The sequence below is a fragment of the Ptychodera flava genome, chromosome 6 (genome assembly GCF_041260155.1).
Source record: "Ptychodera flava strain L36383 chromosome 6, AS_Pfla_20210202, whole genome shotgun sequence".
NCBI lineage: Eukaryota > Metazoa > Hemichordata > Enteropneusta > Ptychoderidae > Ptychodera > Ptychodera flava.
The window spans coordinates 9,798,236-9,812,202 of NC_091933.1; the positions used below are offsets into that span (position 1 = coordinate 9,798,236).

The window sequence follows — 13,967 nt, forward strand, 5'->3', positions numbered from 1 at the left end:
AGGTAAGATGTATTTGTACAGATACAGTGTGCAGGATGTGCAGTGCAGGGAAGGAAGTGGGTTTCTGCTGTTTTTATGCCCAGTACTGAGAACACGAACAAAACTACATAACATCAACAGTATGTATGCTGGGAATGAGATAGCTTTCAAATGTAGAAAAGGAAATGAGATGGAATGATAGAGGAAATAAAAAAGCTTAGAAGCCATTTTGATGACGTGTGTGTTCTAGAAGTCCCTTTGAGCATGTCCGTCAAATCCATTAGTTAGATCAATCCAAGTAAATGTATATCTGAAGGACAAGTACATAATTTAATAAAGAATGCTGAATGAAACTAATCAAACATGAAAAGAAATGTGAAGTCAGCCAAAATAATTCATTTGGATTTTCAAGACAGGCACTGAAATTAAATTTCCCCCTAATGTTTTATATACAAAGCTACATCCAGCGTAGGTGTATAGCTGTGGTGTAGTACTAGAAGTGCATTATTGAATACCATACATGTAATATGTCTTGAACTCTCTGGGATGAACACCTTATACACATACCCCACTATGATGACACACAAAGGCAACAGGCATACATGTACATCCAGAACTGTGTGAGAATGCAAGAGCATGTGTACAAGTGCTGTACATATATGTACATCTGATAGCTGCAATGTATTAAAGTGTGGAAGGCAAGTAAAAGGGAAGGAATACATGTACTGGTATGTACAGTCCCATGTGCTTTCAATTTCCTTTAATATTTGTACTAAATGACAATCAGTAAATACCACTGTAACGGTAATATGCATTTATGTATGTGTGTATATATTTATTTATTTTATATTGGCATCCAACAAGCAAAGTCCAATAACTGGATGCACACAAAATATAAAAACTCACAACTTACACTAAGACAAGAGAAAACTATGAATAAGTAACATAAAAGCTACACACAGAAAATAAAAAAATCAGACAATATATTGTTGATGCATCAAATACATTCCACATAAGATTTAAGGCTTTTCAGCAAGGGATAAAAAAGGAAGATGAATGGCAAAGCTTGCTTGTACTATTATATGAACTAGAGAACACCTTGTGTGACTTAAATGCATTTAGTGTAGGAAAGAGATGACCATGATGTTAGATCTGAAGTTCTGTAATATCAACAAATACTTCATTTTAATTTTATCTGTGGTGCATACATTGTGTAAGAGAAATGTCAATGTTACATAGAGTTTTCAGATTTTGTGATTCAAGATTAGTCTGTGGTGAACTGGTCACAATTTCAAAATTCAGTGTTAAAGAAAACTATGTACAATATTTCACAAAAATTATGAAAATTCTTCTGGCCAAATCTCATGCCAAATGGTATTATTAAATCATGTTATAGTGTTGCAGCCAGTTAAAATTCACATGATGCGTATTTGTACGGCTATATTGCATTTCTTTGTAAGAACCAGGAGAAGACATTGAGAAGACGACTGTGATGAGTAATGTGACTGTAAAATATGTTGCATCGTGTGAGTTGGTGATTTAGTCATTAAATTTTGACTCACAGACCTTTTAAGCATTAAAGTTAATACTTGTGAAGTGTCAAGTATCTGATTTCATCTCAGTTTTCATTCAGATTCACATTGTTCAGACACTGTACGCAAAGTTGAGTGAATCAAGTCAAGTCATTGATGAGTCATGTCTGTGGTTGTTGAGATGGCTGTTATTATTCATAAAGAATTAATGTCTTCTAGATGGAGCATCACAACTGCATTTTGATGTACCTATGTATACGTGTAGACAGTATTGTTGAATAATGCACCTGCATTGATACAATTTCTCTACAGGACCAGGGTACTTCATATCCCCAAAAAGGGGATTTTGAGAGGTTGGCCACCCCTCTGTTTTTCAAGTAAGCTATTCCAGGTTTCTCCTCAAGGGGATTTTGAGAGGTTGGCCACCCCTCTGTTTTTCAAGTAAGCTATTCCAGGTTTCTCCTCAAGGGTGTTTTGAGAGGTTGGCAACCCCTCTGTTTTTATGAGCAATCTACTCATATGGTAATAACCATACAAAAGAACAAATTTTCACAACCAAAGAATATGCATATTGTGCATTGTTATGTAAATTGACATACCTCTCTGATTTTCCATGCTGTGGAGAATATCAGGCACTGTACTACATAATAAACATGGATAATTTATTTTCATACAAATGTGGATTTATATGTAAAGAACTCACAAAATCCTAGAAAGTCAGTTAATAAAGTTTTAATGCCATCCAACAAGAAGTCAAACATTGCCATTCAAAGAAAATGTTAAGAGGTGAGCCTATTTGACCCTGGAGATTTGTGTTGCATGTGAATAACTGGCTTCTTGATCAAAGAAAGTTAGATAGCCATCGTTTACGTGCGCAGTACATGTGCTGATAACCAGGCAATAAAAGTGTGTTTAAACAAGAATGAAAATAAACACTTAAGAATATGGCAACAATATGAATCATGCGGCTTTCAATATATACATATATGTAAGTTGTTTTTGTGATGACCATCATCATGAAAAAATTGCAGTGAACTCTGATTGACTTGAAGAATTTCTTGAACTTTCATCAAGTCAACCATGCAGTAATACATGTGCTATGGAATATTGAAAGACTCAATTCAGAGATGACAATTTGTTGAGTCAGTGGTCGGTCAAATCAACTGAGAGGGCACTGAGCTGAGATGATTTCTATGTATGCATAGGAACATGGCTTCATGATAATAAGACAGTATAAAATATGACTGATTGAACTTGTATTTTTTACTGTATTGTTTACTTGCATTTTTCATTTTCATACATTTTGTAGAAGTAAGTACTTTAGCAAGGTGTTGTGTTGAGGTTATACAATGTAGTCATTTACTTTTGATGGAGGTGTTGAACCTGTCTGCATGATGAGTGCATGGACTATTTTTGTTTAAAATATACATGTACATTTAATGTATGACAGGTGAGATTGGGGAGAACATTTGAAATCTTTACTCTGTACTGTTTGCTTGAGTTATCATTGCTAGGAAAATTAGTATTCAAATGATAGGTGTTACTGTTATCATTTGGTTTAATAAGGTTTTATAAAAATGTTATTGTTAAATTAATGTCAAATAAATGAAAGATACCAGTGTTTTACAAAGGTGTGGGAAAATACATACAGGTAAGGGTTTCGGAACCCTGGTACCTTTTCTGTTGCAAATGAGTGCAAATGAGTGAGTGAGTGAGTGAGTGAGTGTACTTAAAAATACCTTTTCTGTTGTACTCCAATAGCATTGCATTGATATACCATGGTGGAACCCAAGTTCAGTAATATGACTGGGCAATCCTTGTAAAATGTACAGGACACTGGCTTTTGAAAACAGTAGAGACGAATGATTGATATAGAGCATGTTCCCAACCGAGGTTCCCAACCATTGTTGGTTATTCAAGATGCCATTTCATTCCCAGCCAAAGTTGACTCTATAGAAGATGTTACATGTATTTCGGCTGTCTGCTAAAGGGATGAAGTCTTGTTGGCTTTTGAATTTGTTAGTCATTAAAAGTTCTGAAGATTGACAGGAAAGGGATGTACCTGCAGTACATGCTCATCAATGCATGATGTACATATAGTTTTGTTATCAGTGAATTCACATAATTTTTATGATCAGGTTTTCAAAAAAGGAAGTTTTGCAGGATTTTGTAAGCAAGAACTTGCATATCATACCATAGTTGTGTTACTAGAGATATGTATATATGTTGTTAATAACAGTGCAGCGTAGCTCTCTCAACTCAGAGAATAGATTGTTCACAGGTTCTCAAAGTGTACTTAACATATACTTATTTATAAGTTTCAAGTGCCCAGTTCTTTTTTGCAGCACACAAGATTAAAATGCTGTTCATTTTTGACAAGCAGTTATGAGCAGTTCATGCCCATGTACTTGTCACATGCATTATGCTGTGTATACACACAGTGAAAGCAAACCATTGACACTCTCCTTGCATGACCTCACCTTGTTGAAAAGGTTACTGAATGCTTGAGAATGGGAAGTTAGCCCTTGACACAATAGCAGACAATTCACAGATCTCTAAGATGAGCTCCTTTACAGTCAAGATATAAAAAACATCTCAAGGCTTATTTCATCCTACAGAAAATGGATGTGGCCATACTTTTGTCATTGTTCATTTGTTTGTTTGTTGCTTCTCTCTGCCCCAAAGAGTTGTTGTTGGAATGAATTTGGGTGTACAGTATACCTAGTTTGTAGCTCAAAGACAAGAAAACTATTATTGACAGACTTGCAATTTGAAGTACTTGCCATATCCCATTTGATTAGATAAGCTGATGGATTCAAGCCAATCTGTAATATCACAATTGCAGTGTAAATTGTACGTAATGGTGTATTTCAGAGATGTCACACACAGAAAATAAAACACCCATATAGGAAAATCAATTTAAAAGAAAAGTTCACATTGTATGTTCCTACTCTTCACCTCAGTGTACCATTGCTTCATCAGTATCACAGTGTTTTCAGATGCAGATATCTATACAAGGCTTAAATGTAGCAAATAAATACATATATTGCCTTCAGATAAGTACGTAAATGAACAGAATAGGTAGATGCATACGGGGAACAAATGGCTAAACTGTGCAACAAACATTGACACTGTAATACTCTGCAAATCAGGTAGTGTTAGGGTAGGCATTTTTAAAAAGTGATAAGAGCCAGGTTTCCTGCATTGTCTGTTTCCCACACTTGTTTTGGAAAATAGCATAAGATATTACGGAAAAGTTAAATTGCGTTTTGACAAGTTATTTCTGAAAAAGAACACAGTGTTTCAGTTTAGGGCAAGATTCTCACAGCATAATGTTGGCTATGCCACAGTCCCTTTTGTGGAGGGACCGTGGCTATGCAATGTAGCCCTCTGCTGCTCTGATTTTTAGCATGGCATATAGCCACTGATTTAGTGAGCTGTGTACTTCAGTGAGAGGTTTTGCTATACATTCTGCTTTAAGCTGGCCTAGCCGGACTTCATAAGGCATATGAGTATGGTGAACCAGGGGCTGTGAAAGTGTCTAGTTTATGGCTTCCTACTGCAGACTAAAATTATGATCTGTGTACTTTTGACACTGACAGGGAACTGATAAGGCGCTAGTCATCATAACAATGGTACAAACAGTTTGCACACATATATAGCCAGTAAATTTGAAAACTCAACTAGTATCACCAGTATCACCAGTAGATTTATGGTGTCAGTGTGTGGGTGGTTAACTCAAAGATTATATAGTGAGCAAAACCAAAACTGAAGGTACTCCGTTCATCCATTACTTGTGCATCACAGAGATAATCCATATATACATTTATACTGTAGACTATACAAGTGTACATTGTACCTGAAAATGGTGTGATACCTGTGAGGTTTCACATCATGTGTATGTTAACCTGTAAAACCTTTGACCTAAAAGTGTAGGCATGATAAATACAACCAGATGCTGTTGTACTGTGTGTTTGTATCCATGGAAACTTATGCGGTGTTTGTAGGTTTGATGTAGCGTCACACCGACTTTCCATCTGTGCATTTTGCCATGTTAAGTCTTCACAGCATCTGATGTAAACTGTGTGAGCATGGAGACATGCCAACCTAAAGTATCTTACCAAGTAGGGTATCTCTCTACAGTTCATCGATACACTTGATGCTTAATATGCAATTGTTATTGGCAACTGCATGTACATGTATGTTCATAACTACAATCATAACATAAATGTGCTAATTTTTAAATATATGGCCAAACCTAATAATCTTGGTTTTTTTTGGCGTGATATGACAAATAATTCAACTTTCTCACTGAACATCACATTTGCACAAATTTTACAAACACATGTGCAAAGTCCTATTTTTTTTCAGAAATGGTATTCTAAATTTTGTAATTTGTATGATTTTGTTGCAAGTTAATAGCAGAATAGAGGTACTAAGTAAACTCTAATGTTCATAGTGTATATGTAAACATGTCCCATTTCATACAAAAAATGTACAGTATCCAAGAAAATGATAGAGATACCTGTTCTACATGTAAGTGTGTGCAGGTTTTGCCCTCAGTACATCGAGGCTATTGTTTTCATGTAATATGCACATGAATGTATATAACTTTCCCTGTCAGCAAAACACTAACAACTGATGTTTGTTTCACCTTTCTACTACAGTGCCTGGTGCATTAAGTGTCGAAGAATACTTTGTTAATTCTCCTGTAACACTGGACTGTGATATAGCTGTCGAGGTGAGTGATACAGTGGTTTGGAAGAAGAATGGGACAGAAGTTTCCTACAACGGCAACAGCATTGTCAATCAGAGTCTGGTGTTTGAATCTGTGCAGCTATCTGACAGTGGCATCTATCAGTGTAGTGTTAACAAAGGCAACAATATCACTCAAGGAGATAACATAACTCTACATGTTATAGGTAAGTTTTGTGAAAATGGATGCCTAAAATTTACATTTTGTACCCTACGTGTACAAAGATGCAAACCTTCTACCAAAGTTCTGCATATACATACTCCTGCCGACTTGCTTTTCACAAGTTTATATGTATACAATATCTATTAAAACTAGTAGAAGTGTTCTTGCAGAGTCAGCTACTCCGGTATTTGCTTTGGTATTGACATGACCCCTTTTTTGATTGTTGATTGTTACCTGTTTAATTAGAGATGAATGGCCCCCTTTGCATGTCAGGGTCAACAAAGGCAAAGACAAGAATAGTGTTTCCAGTCAATGACACAGTAGTAACAAAACATTATAGCACCAGAGCACTCTAGAACATAGGCTGTACTGGTAAACTACATGTACCAAGTGTTTAAATAGGGAAGATTTCTTGTTTATTGTCCAGGCAGTTAGTCACCCTACTGGTACAGTGTGACTACCAGCTGTAGTTCACCTCATCAGTAAATGTAAGATTTAATAAATTTTAGAGTCTATTTCATGTCACCCTTTCTGTCCCTTGCTTTTGAGCTTCAATAATTTAATATATGAATTGTGTGACTGTCATGAAGGAATGCATGATGCACTTTGCATGAGAATTTTGGGATGGGCGGTTTCAGGGTTTGGGAATTGGAATCCAAATGTAATGTTCAGACATAGTGCAACTTGTATATCACTTTGATGTACAACAACTCAAGAGTGTTTTCTTTGACTCGATGATTAGTTACATACATGTACATGTATGCCTTGTATGGTTCTTACCCAGGAAAATTTCAGTAACTGCCTGTGACTATCTCAAAAAGTTTAGAAATCACAAGTTGAAAGTACAGAGTTTTCACATATCCTTGGTTTTCAATCAAATAATCTTTGCAAACATCTTTACCTTGTGTGTGATGTTGTGGGATATATATTGTACCAATATGCACGTACCAGTAGGTGTAAACGTACAGTATATTAAATGTAGAAGTCAATTTATCAACATCAGCATGTACTGGCATACATTTTGCCATTAATGAAATCTGTTTTCTATAGTTAATATTGAATGGTAATACTCAAGCAGGAAGTTCTGTCATCACCCATAACCCCAACAATATGTGAATATCCTAGTCTAGTACATTGTAATTTGTGTGGCACTGGTATATATATCAACAACATGATTTGATTGTCTTATGACTTCTGAGATTATGAGAATTGTCATATAAATCAGTATAGGCCATCTGCGTACATGACATACAATGTAAAGGGAAAAAAAAGCTGTTGCTTGACAGTGAACTTATTCTTCCGTAAAAGGGAAGAGGAAGGAGTTGGGAAGGTTTTCTCTGAATTGTTACATTACATCCTGGCTATTGACCGATAAAGTTTCTGTAAACAAAGCTTGTAAAGATTTCTATTTTCACTTGTGAAATGACACTTTTTGGTATTGTTCTTCTTTGTATGGCATAATAAAGCCAATGCTCTCTGAACCGGACCTTATTGCAAAATTTCATTCTTTGATATCAGTACTTTTTATCACACATGTCCCCACACTCCACCTTTACTCACAATGACATAAATCTGTAGCATTGCCCCAAGTCAACAAACTTTCGGTTCATTTTCAGTGTAAGTGTAGTCAGTTTGTGTGACCTGAAGTACTTCTTTACTAATACTATAGCTTTCCCTGCCGTATATGTAATTTATTAAAAATATGATCAGTTACCAATATTTTCATGTTATAACAGGGACAGATATCTGAACTCTCAAATTTCTAGAATTGTACTCTTCTGGTCAACCTCTTGTAGTATAGGGACTCAATTTTTAAAGCTCTTGAAGTCAGAACTATTTTCACTGTCTTAATTTTGAAAAAAAAAAAATTTGTTTTTCCCCATAGAGTTACCACAGGTGTGGTGGCCATTTCAAATGTCAAAAATATTGGTAAATGTTTAATAGGTACATGTAATTTGTTTCTTGTGTACCAAACTTTGCATTGAGAACCCTGATTTATATTCTTGATTTTTACAGAGAATGGTTGAATGTTTCATTTAGGAAAGTTTTGGCAAAAGGCTTTCACTTTAAAGGCCCATACATACCTTAACTGTGTGTTTGCTTCATAGATGCAACATAACAAGGTACAAGGATGATTGACATAAGTTGCATGATTTTCTTACAATTTTCCAAGTTGTTGGTTTAATATAAAGTTTTTTTCGTAAAATTGATATATCCAGTCCATTTTGAATTAAAAATGTCAAAGTAATCAACATAAATGATGTTAATGAAAATTGTGACTTAAATGCTCTGCTATGTTTATAATGATTTTTTGGCCAAGAAGAGAGTAATTGAATAATTTTATGCAATTTTTAGGTAGCCCATCAACATACATGCAAAACATCAAAATACAGTACAAAATATCTTCAAGCAGACAGATCTTACAAACTGCATGTTCATAAAAATCTTAAACAGATATTACTTATGACATGTATTGTTTTACCTATAACTGTAACCTGTGGTGTTTGAATTCCACAATTTGCTGTGGTATGTTGTCTATGTAATACACATGGAAATTTGATGACAGCGTGTGCAATATGCCTCTCATCAACCCCTCATTAATGATCCATTCTTTCTGAGAATAACCCTGTATTATTGATGGGTTTTGTGTCAGAGGAATGTCACATACTGGTATTTGCCATGTCTGAATAGAAATTATACTGACATTAGAAAATCAGATAATCAGACCTTGCATACAGTAAATTTATCACGATACTGTTGACTGCTTGCCCACCAACTGCCAAATTTATGCAAGCATAATATCCATGCTTTCAGTTTCCATCTGATAAATGATATCAATACACTGACTTACATGTTCCAAAAAGGTTAGCAATTGATTTACAGGCTTCCAAAGGTAAGGTTGACACTTTGACCCACAGTTCAAACCTACAGTGTGAGGGCAGTCAATCAAAAGGTTACCTATTTCTGGAAATAATGGTTGTCACAGGGTGCCTTGTACAGATAAGCCATAAACAATGGAGCGGAAGAATACTCATCTACATTTAGAACACAGTTGTACAGTATCTGTATGTACTCAGCATACTGCATCAGCAGAAACTTTTTTGAAGTACTGTTCAAGGTAGTATGTGCTTCAAAAGTTAAAGATTTAAACCTTTGCTCAAACATTCCTCAAGGACACTTTCAATTATCTTCCAAAATCAAGAATAAAACTCAGAAGTCACTATGCAAATTTTGGTACTGGAGAAACAAATTGGTACCCTAACATTTACCGATATCTGAAATTCAAAATGGCTGCCATCCCTGTGTTTACTAGCTCTTGAGGGAAAAATAAAATTTTCGATTTTTGAAGGTATTGAAAAGTCTTCTCACTCCAAGAATTTTAAAATGAGCCCCTACTAGTGGTAGACTGGAAACGAATTGTAAAAGTTTAAGAATCTGAATATCTGTGCCTCAAGGCACATTCTACCTTAACAAAGAGATGCTGCTTTATTTTCACTGTTGTGCAGTCTGTTGGTGTAATAACGAGAATAGCTGAGTGCATTGTGTTTACTGCAAACAACCATAATATTGTGACTGAGGCAACTGTATAAGACTGTAGACACTGCTCTCAGTAATCATTGCAAATAACAAATTTAAAGTAACACGATAACCTGACGTATCCACATCCATGATTTTGTAACAAGTTACTTTGAGTGTGTTATATATGCAACGGGCATGATAAATGAAAGAGATATGACATCACTTGGTGTAATTGTACAAACCAACATGATCATTGGGCATGATATGTGAGTGACTTCATATCAATAAATGATAAGATCCAACAAGCTGAATGTAAATGGACAGGGAAGTCGTTGCCATCAAATCATAACCAGACTGAAGATTTGTCATAAAAATTAAAAAAAAAACATATCAAATCAAATGTTTTCATCTGACTCAAAGGTAATTTACTACTTATACAGTGTACGTGTACATTAATGGAAATATTCTTCATAGCTCTAAAAATAAAATTGATCACGCGATAACGAATCAATGTATTCTTTGATTTTTTTAAAATGCTCATTTTAAATAAAAAAATGAAATTAGCACTGAATATTAGAGATTCTATTGGAAAGCCATGACTCACAAAAATTTCTTGACTTTCGTTTTGTTTGTGAAATTTTTAAAAAGCAGAAATGAAATTAACACTGAATTTCAAGGATTTTATTTGAAAGTTATGACTCATTTGCAAGATTTTGAACATCAGGAAGTTGCTGTAATTTTTGTTAGAAATGGAAATTCTAAAACCATGTAACTTATTCACAAATACCATCTTGGGCTTCCATAGCAATGAGTTACATTCATTGAAATACAAAATAAAAAGAGAATTGGACGAAAAAATGACAGAAATCCTTTTTTAGCTACTATAGACTATAGTCTATAGAAGCTATTGGGATGGGTGTCCGTCCGGCGTCCGTCGTCAGTCTGTATGTATGTATGTATGTATGTCCGTTTGTGAGGCGTCCGTCCACTCAAATATCTTGAGAACTGCAGTACTTACTGATTTGATATTTGTTGTGTAGATGAAAAATATGATTTTGAGAAACTATTTTTTTTAATTTTTTGATATTGTTGAAAATAGGCAAATTAATGCCAAAAAGGTGTTTTTGGTAAAAAATCTTCTTCTTCATAACCGCTGGTCAGACAGCTTTGTTATTTGGTATACAGGTCCCTAGGGGTAACCCAACTTAGATTTGTTCAAATTGTGATGAAATATGCAAATGTGTATTTTTAAGGAATTTTTTTGTCATTTGGTCAAAATTTGACTTACATTGTATGTAATTCTTGTACTGTATAAACCCTATCAATTCACCAGAAAAAAAAAATAATATGATTTTAAATAATTGAATTAATTAGGAAATCATCAAAGCCAAAATAATTTTAGTGTAGAATTATCAGAAAGTTCAACTTTTTTTGATAATTCATAGTGAAATGTTACCATCTTGGAGGATTAAAACATGTAAAGGCAACTTTCCTGAATCCCAACTTTGACATATTCTGAACCGTCATTTATTGTACCCTGTATGTTATCTAAAAGAAATTGCTCAAAATAGTCAATAGAGATAGAGATAGAGATAGAGAAAGTTCTAATTTCCATTTATGGTTGACTTGGTAAGGATAAAATAAAATTACTTTTTGAGGAAAAAAATAGAGTGGTCAATTAAAAGAGTGGTCAAAGTGATAGGGTTTTTATGGTAAAGCCCAGTGGGCTGTAAGATTCCTCATGTGCTATTTGTATAGGATAAAGCCCGAGTACGAGGGCTCTTCTGGTAGATAAAGTCCAACCCAACGATAAAATGTCGAGGCCGCAGGCCGAGACATTTTATCGTAGGGTTGGACTTTATATACCAGAAGAGCCCGAGTACGAGGGTTTTATCCGACTTAAAAACTATCGCCCCTAACTGATATATTTTCGTTTTCAATGTGTTTACGTGAACCGTCCCCTTTGTCAATGTAACATGTTTAGGATATGAATTAAAACTTTTATTTGTGAAATAGCCTTCCAGTGTAATGGAACATCCTATAAATGCCCTAGGGCACATTATATAAATGCCCTAGGGCACAGCAGGTTTTGTGTTGCAGCTGGTTTCCGCTGTGTTACCAAATTTGAATATTAAAACGTACCAGATGTCTACAGAATATGACATGTTCACTTTTGATTGGACAGTACTTTATTACGGCGCTGTCATTCGTTTCTGAAATTTGGTGACCAAGGCTTTACGAGTAGATAAAACACCCTGAATTGAGCACTCTGATTGGTCAATCAACAGTAGATAGTTTTTAAGAGTAGATAAAACACCCTGAATTGAGCACTCTGATTGGTCAATCAACAGTAGATGGTTTTTAAATAGCAATTATGCAATCTGTGTAAACAGTGCAATGAAAGTTACATGATTCCTTATAATGCTTTTGATGACCTTGAATTCTTAAGTTTCAAACATTTGTCTCTTCAGTGTGCTTTCTTTGAGTATGTACATTCTCACTTATTCAACAGAAAAAAATAACAATGTTAATCAAAGATATCCACTTTCTTCATCAATACATGTGTCACAAAAGGTTATTCTCTACATAACACAGCAGAGCTCTGTCAACTGTTGAGTTGCTTGTTCTTTCAAAACCGCTGGTCAGACAGCTTTAATATTTGGTGTACAAGTCCCTAGGATGACCTAAGTGAGATAATTTCATACAGTCAGGAAATACTTAATTTTGTATCCATGTCTATAGTAGCTTCAGGGACTTTGGCCCTATGTTTTTTTGTAATGTATTTGAACTTACAGTTCTCAAAAAGCACAGGTGTTGAACTTTTAATGTAACTCGTAACAGGATAATGATTTTGAAATGTCTAGTCAATCTCAGAGAGTACATTGATCAAAATTGATTTTGAAACTCAGATGCATTGCTGTAAATGATACAAAATATAAATATTGTAAGGAGATTGATTTCATGGCTTGTTCTTTTTTCTGTACTTGTTTTTCAGACAAACTCAATCCTCCACTTAATCTGACTGTCAGTGATATTAGGTCAGATCAGGTCACCATCTCCTGGACGTCTGGCAATCATCAAGACTTGGTTAACCAGTACAACATTGAGCAAAAGAGGTGAGGCCAAGGTTTCTCACTGGAAATTATGAATTGAGATGACAGTGTACGGCCTCAAATCCATAAATATGTAAATGTCAGGCTGTCACATTCACCCAAGTTGCTGTGATGGTTCTCAAATATCACCCCTGAATCCTTGAAGCTATTGACAACTTTGCCAGCTTTTGTGGTTCTTGTATTACGTTACCTCTGTGACATCCATGGTATAATCCCTTGAGTTGAGTATCCATTTCAGATTAAAGGCCATTCACAGGAAACAAAGAATTATAAGCATATAAATCTAGATGTACATGTATGTCGCAACTAAATGCACTCACTGAGTATGCATGCATGTTTACTCACTAAAATTTCAAAGACATGGTAACATGTATGACATCTGGAAACCTCTTTTACTGGTATTGGAACTGTGCTATATACCAGTCCGGGTTATGTCCATAGAGAGGATAGTACGATTGACCAATCAGCGAACCTGCCGCCGCCAACGTCATGAATACTTAACCATGCAAACCTTGGCTCGTACATTGCAACGAGTTTGGAACTTTTCGGCTTGATTTCGCCCTTTATTTTTAGCACTGGTAGTTTTTAGTTGTAGACGTTACGCACAATGTTCAGTGCGGCCGAGATGGTGACCGACACAAGTGGTTAGTACATTGAAAATTACTTATTTGGATGAATTTCCTGGCCGGGTACGGCTCCTAGAAATCAGCATTTGACCCTTGTAAATCTACAGTAAGTTATTTGTCGCCAAATATCGCCTATTTTGGTCAAATTTCAATTTAACCTTGCCATCTGCAGTATGCAGAATTTTTCAAGCTTTACAAAGATGGGTCAACTGTTTTAATCGGTCATCGGAGCACGATGGAGCACGATTTTTCGATCACCATGCGTTTCCCGGTACGATTG

At 35.2% G+C, this 13,967-nt stretch overlaps 1 protein-coding gene across 3 annotated transcripts in view; it reads left to right on the plus strand.

The window, feature by feature from the left end:
- Positions 1-13,967, plus strand: part of LOC139134789 (receptor-type tyrosine-protein phosphatase gamma-like) — a 102,292-nt gene that overhangs the window by 19,737 nt on the left and 68,588 nt on the right. For all 3 annotated transcript variants that reach the window (XR_011552867.1, XM_070701849.1, XM_070701850.1), the window contains exons 2-3: positions 6,179-6,433; positions 12,944-13,064. Coding sequence is in view for 2 of the 3 variants with exons in the window: in XM_070701849.1 (XP_070557950.1) it covers positions 6,179-6,433; positions 12,944-13,064 (376 nt within the window). In the remaining variant the exon portion in view is untranslated. The remainder of the gene's footprint in view (positions 1-6,178; positions 6,434-12,943; positions 13,065-13,967) is intronic.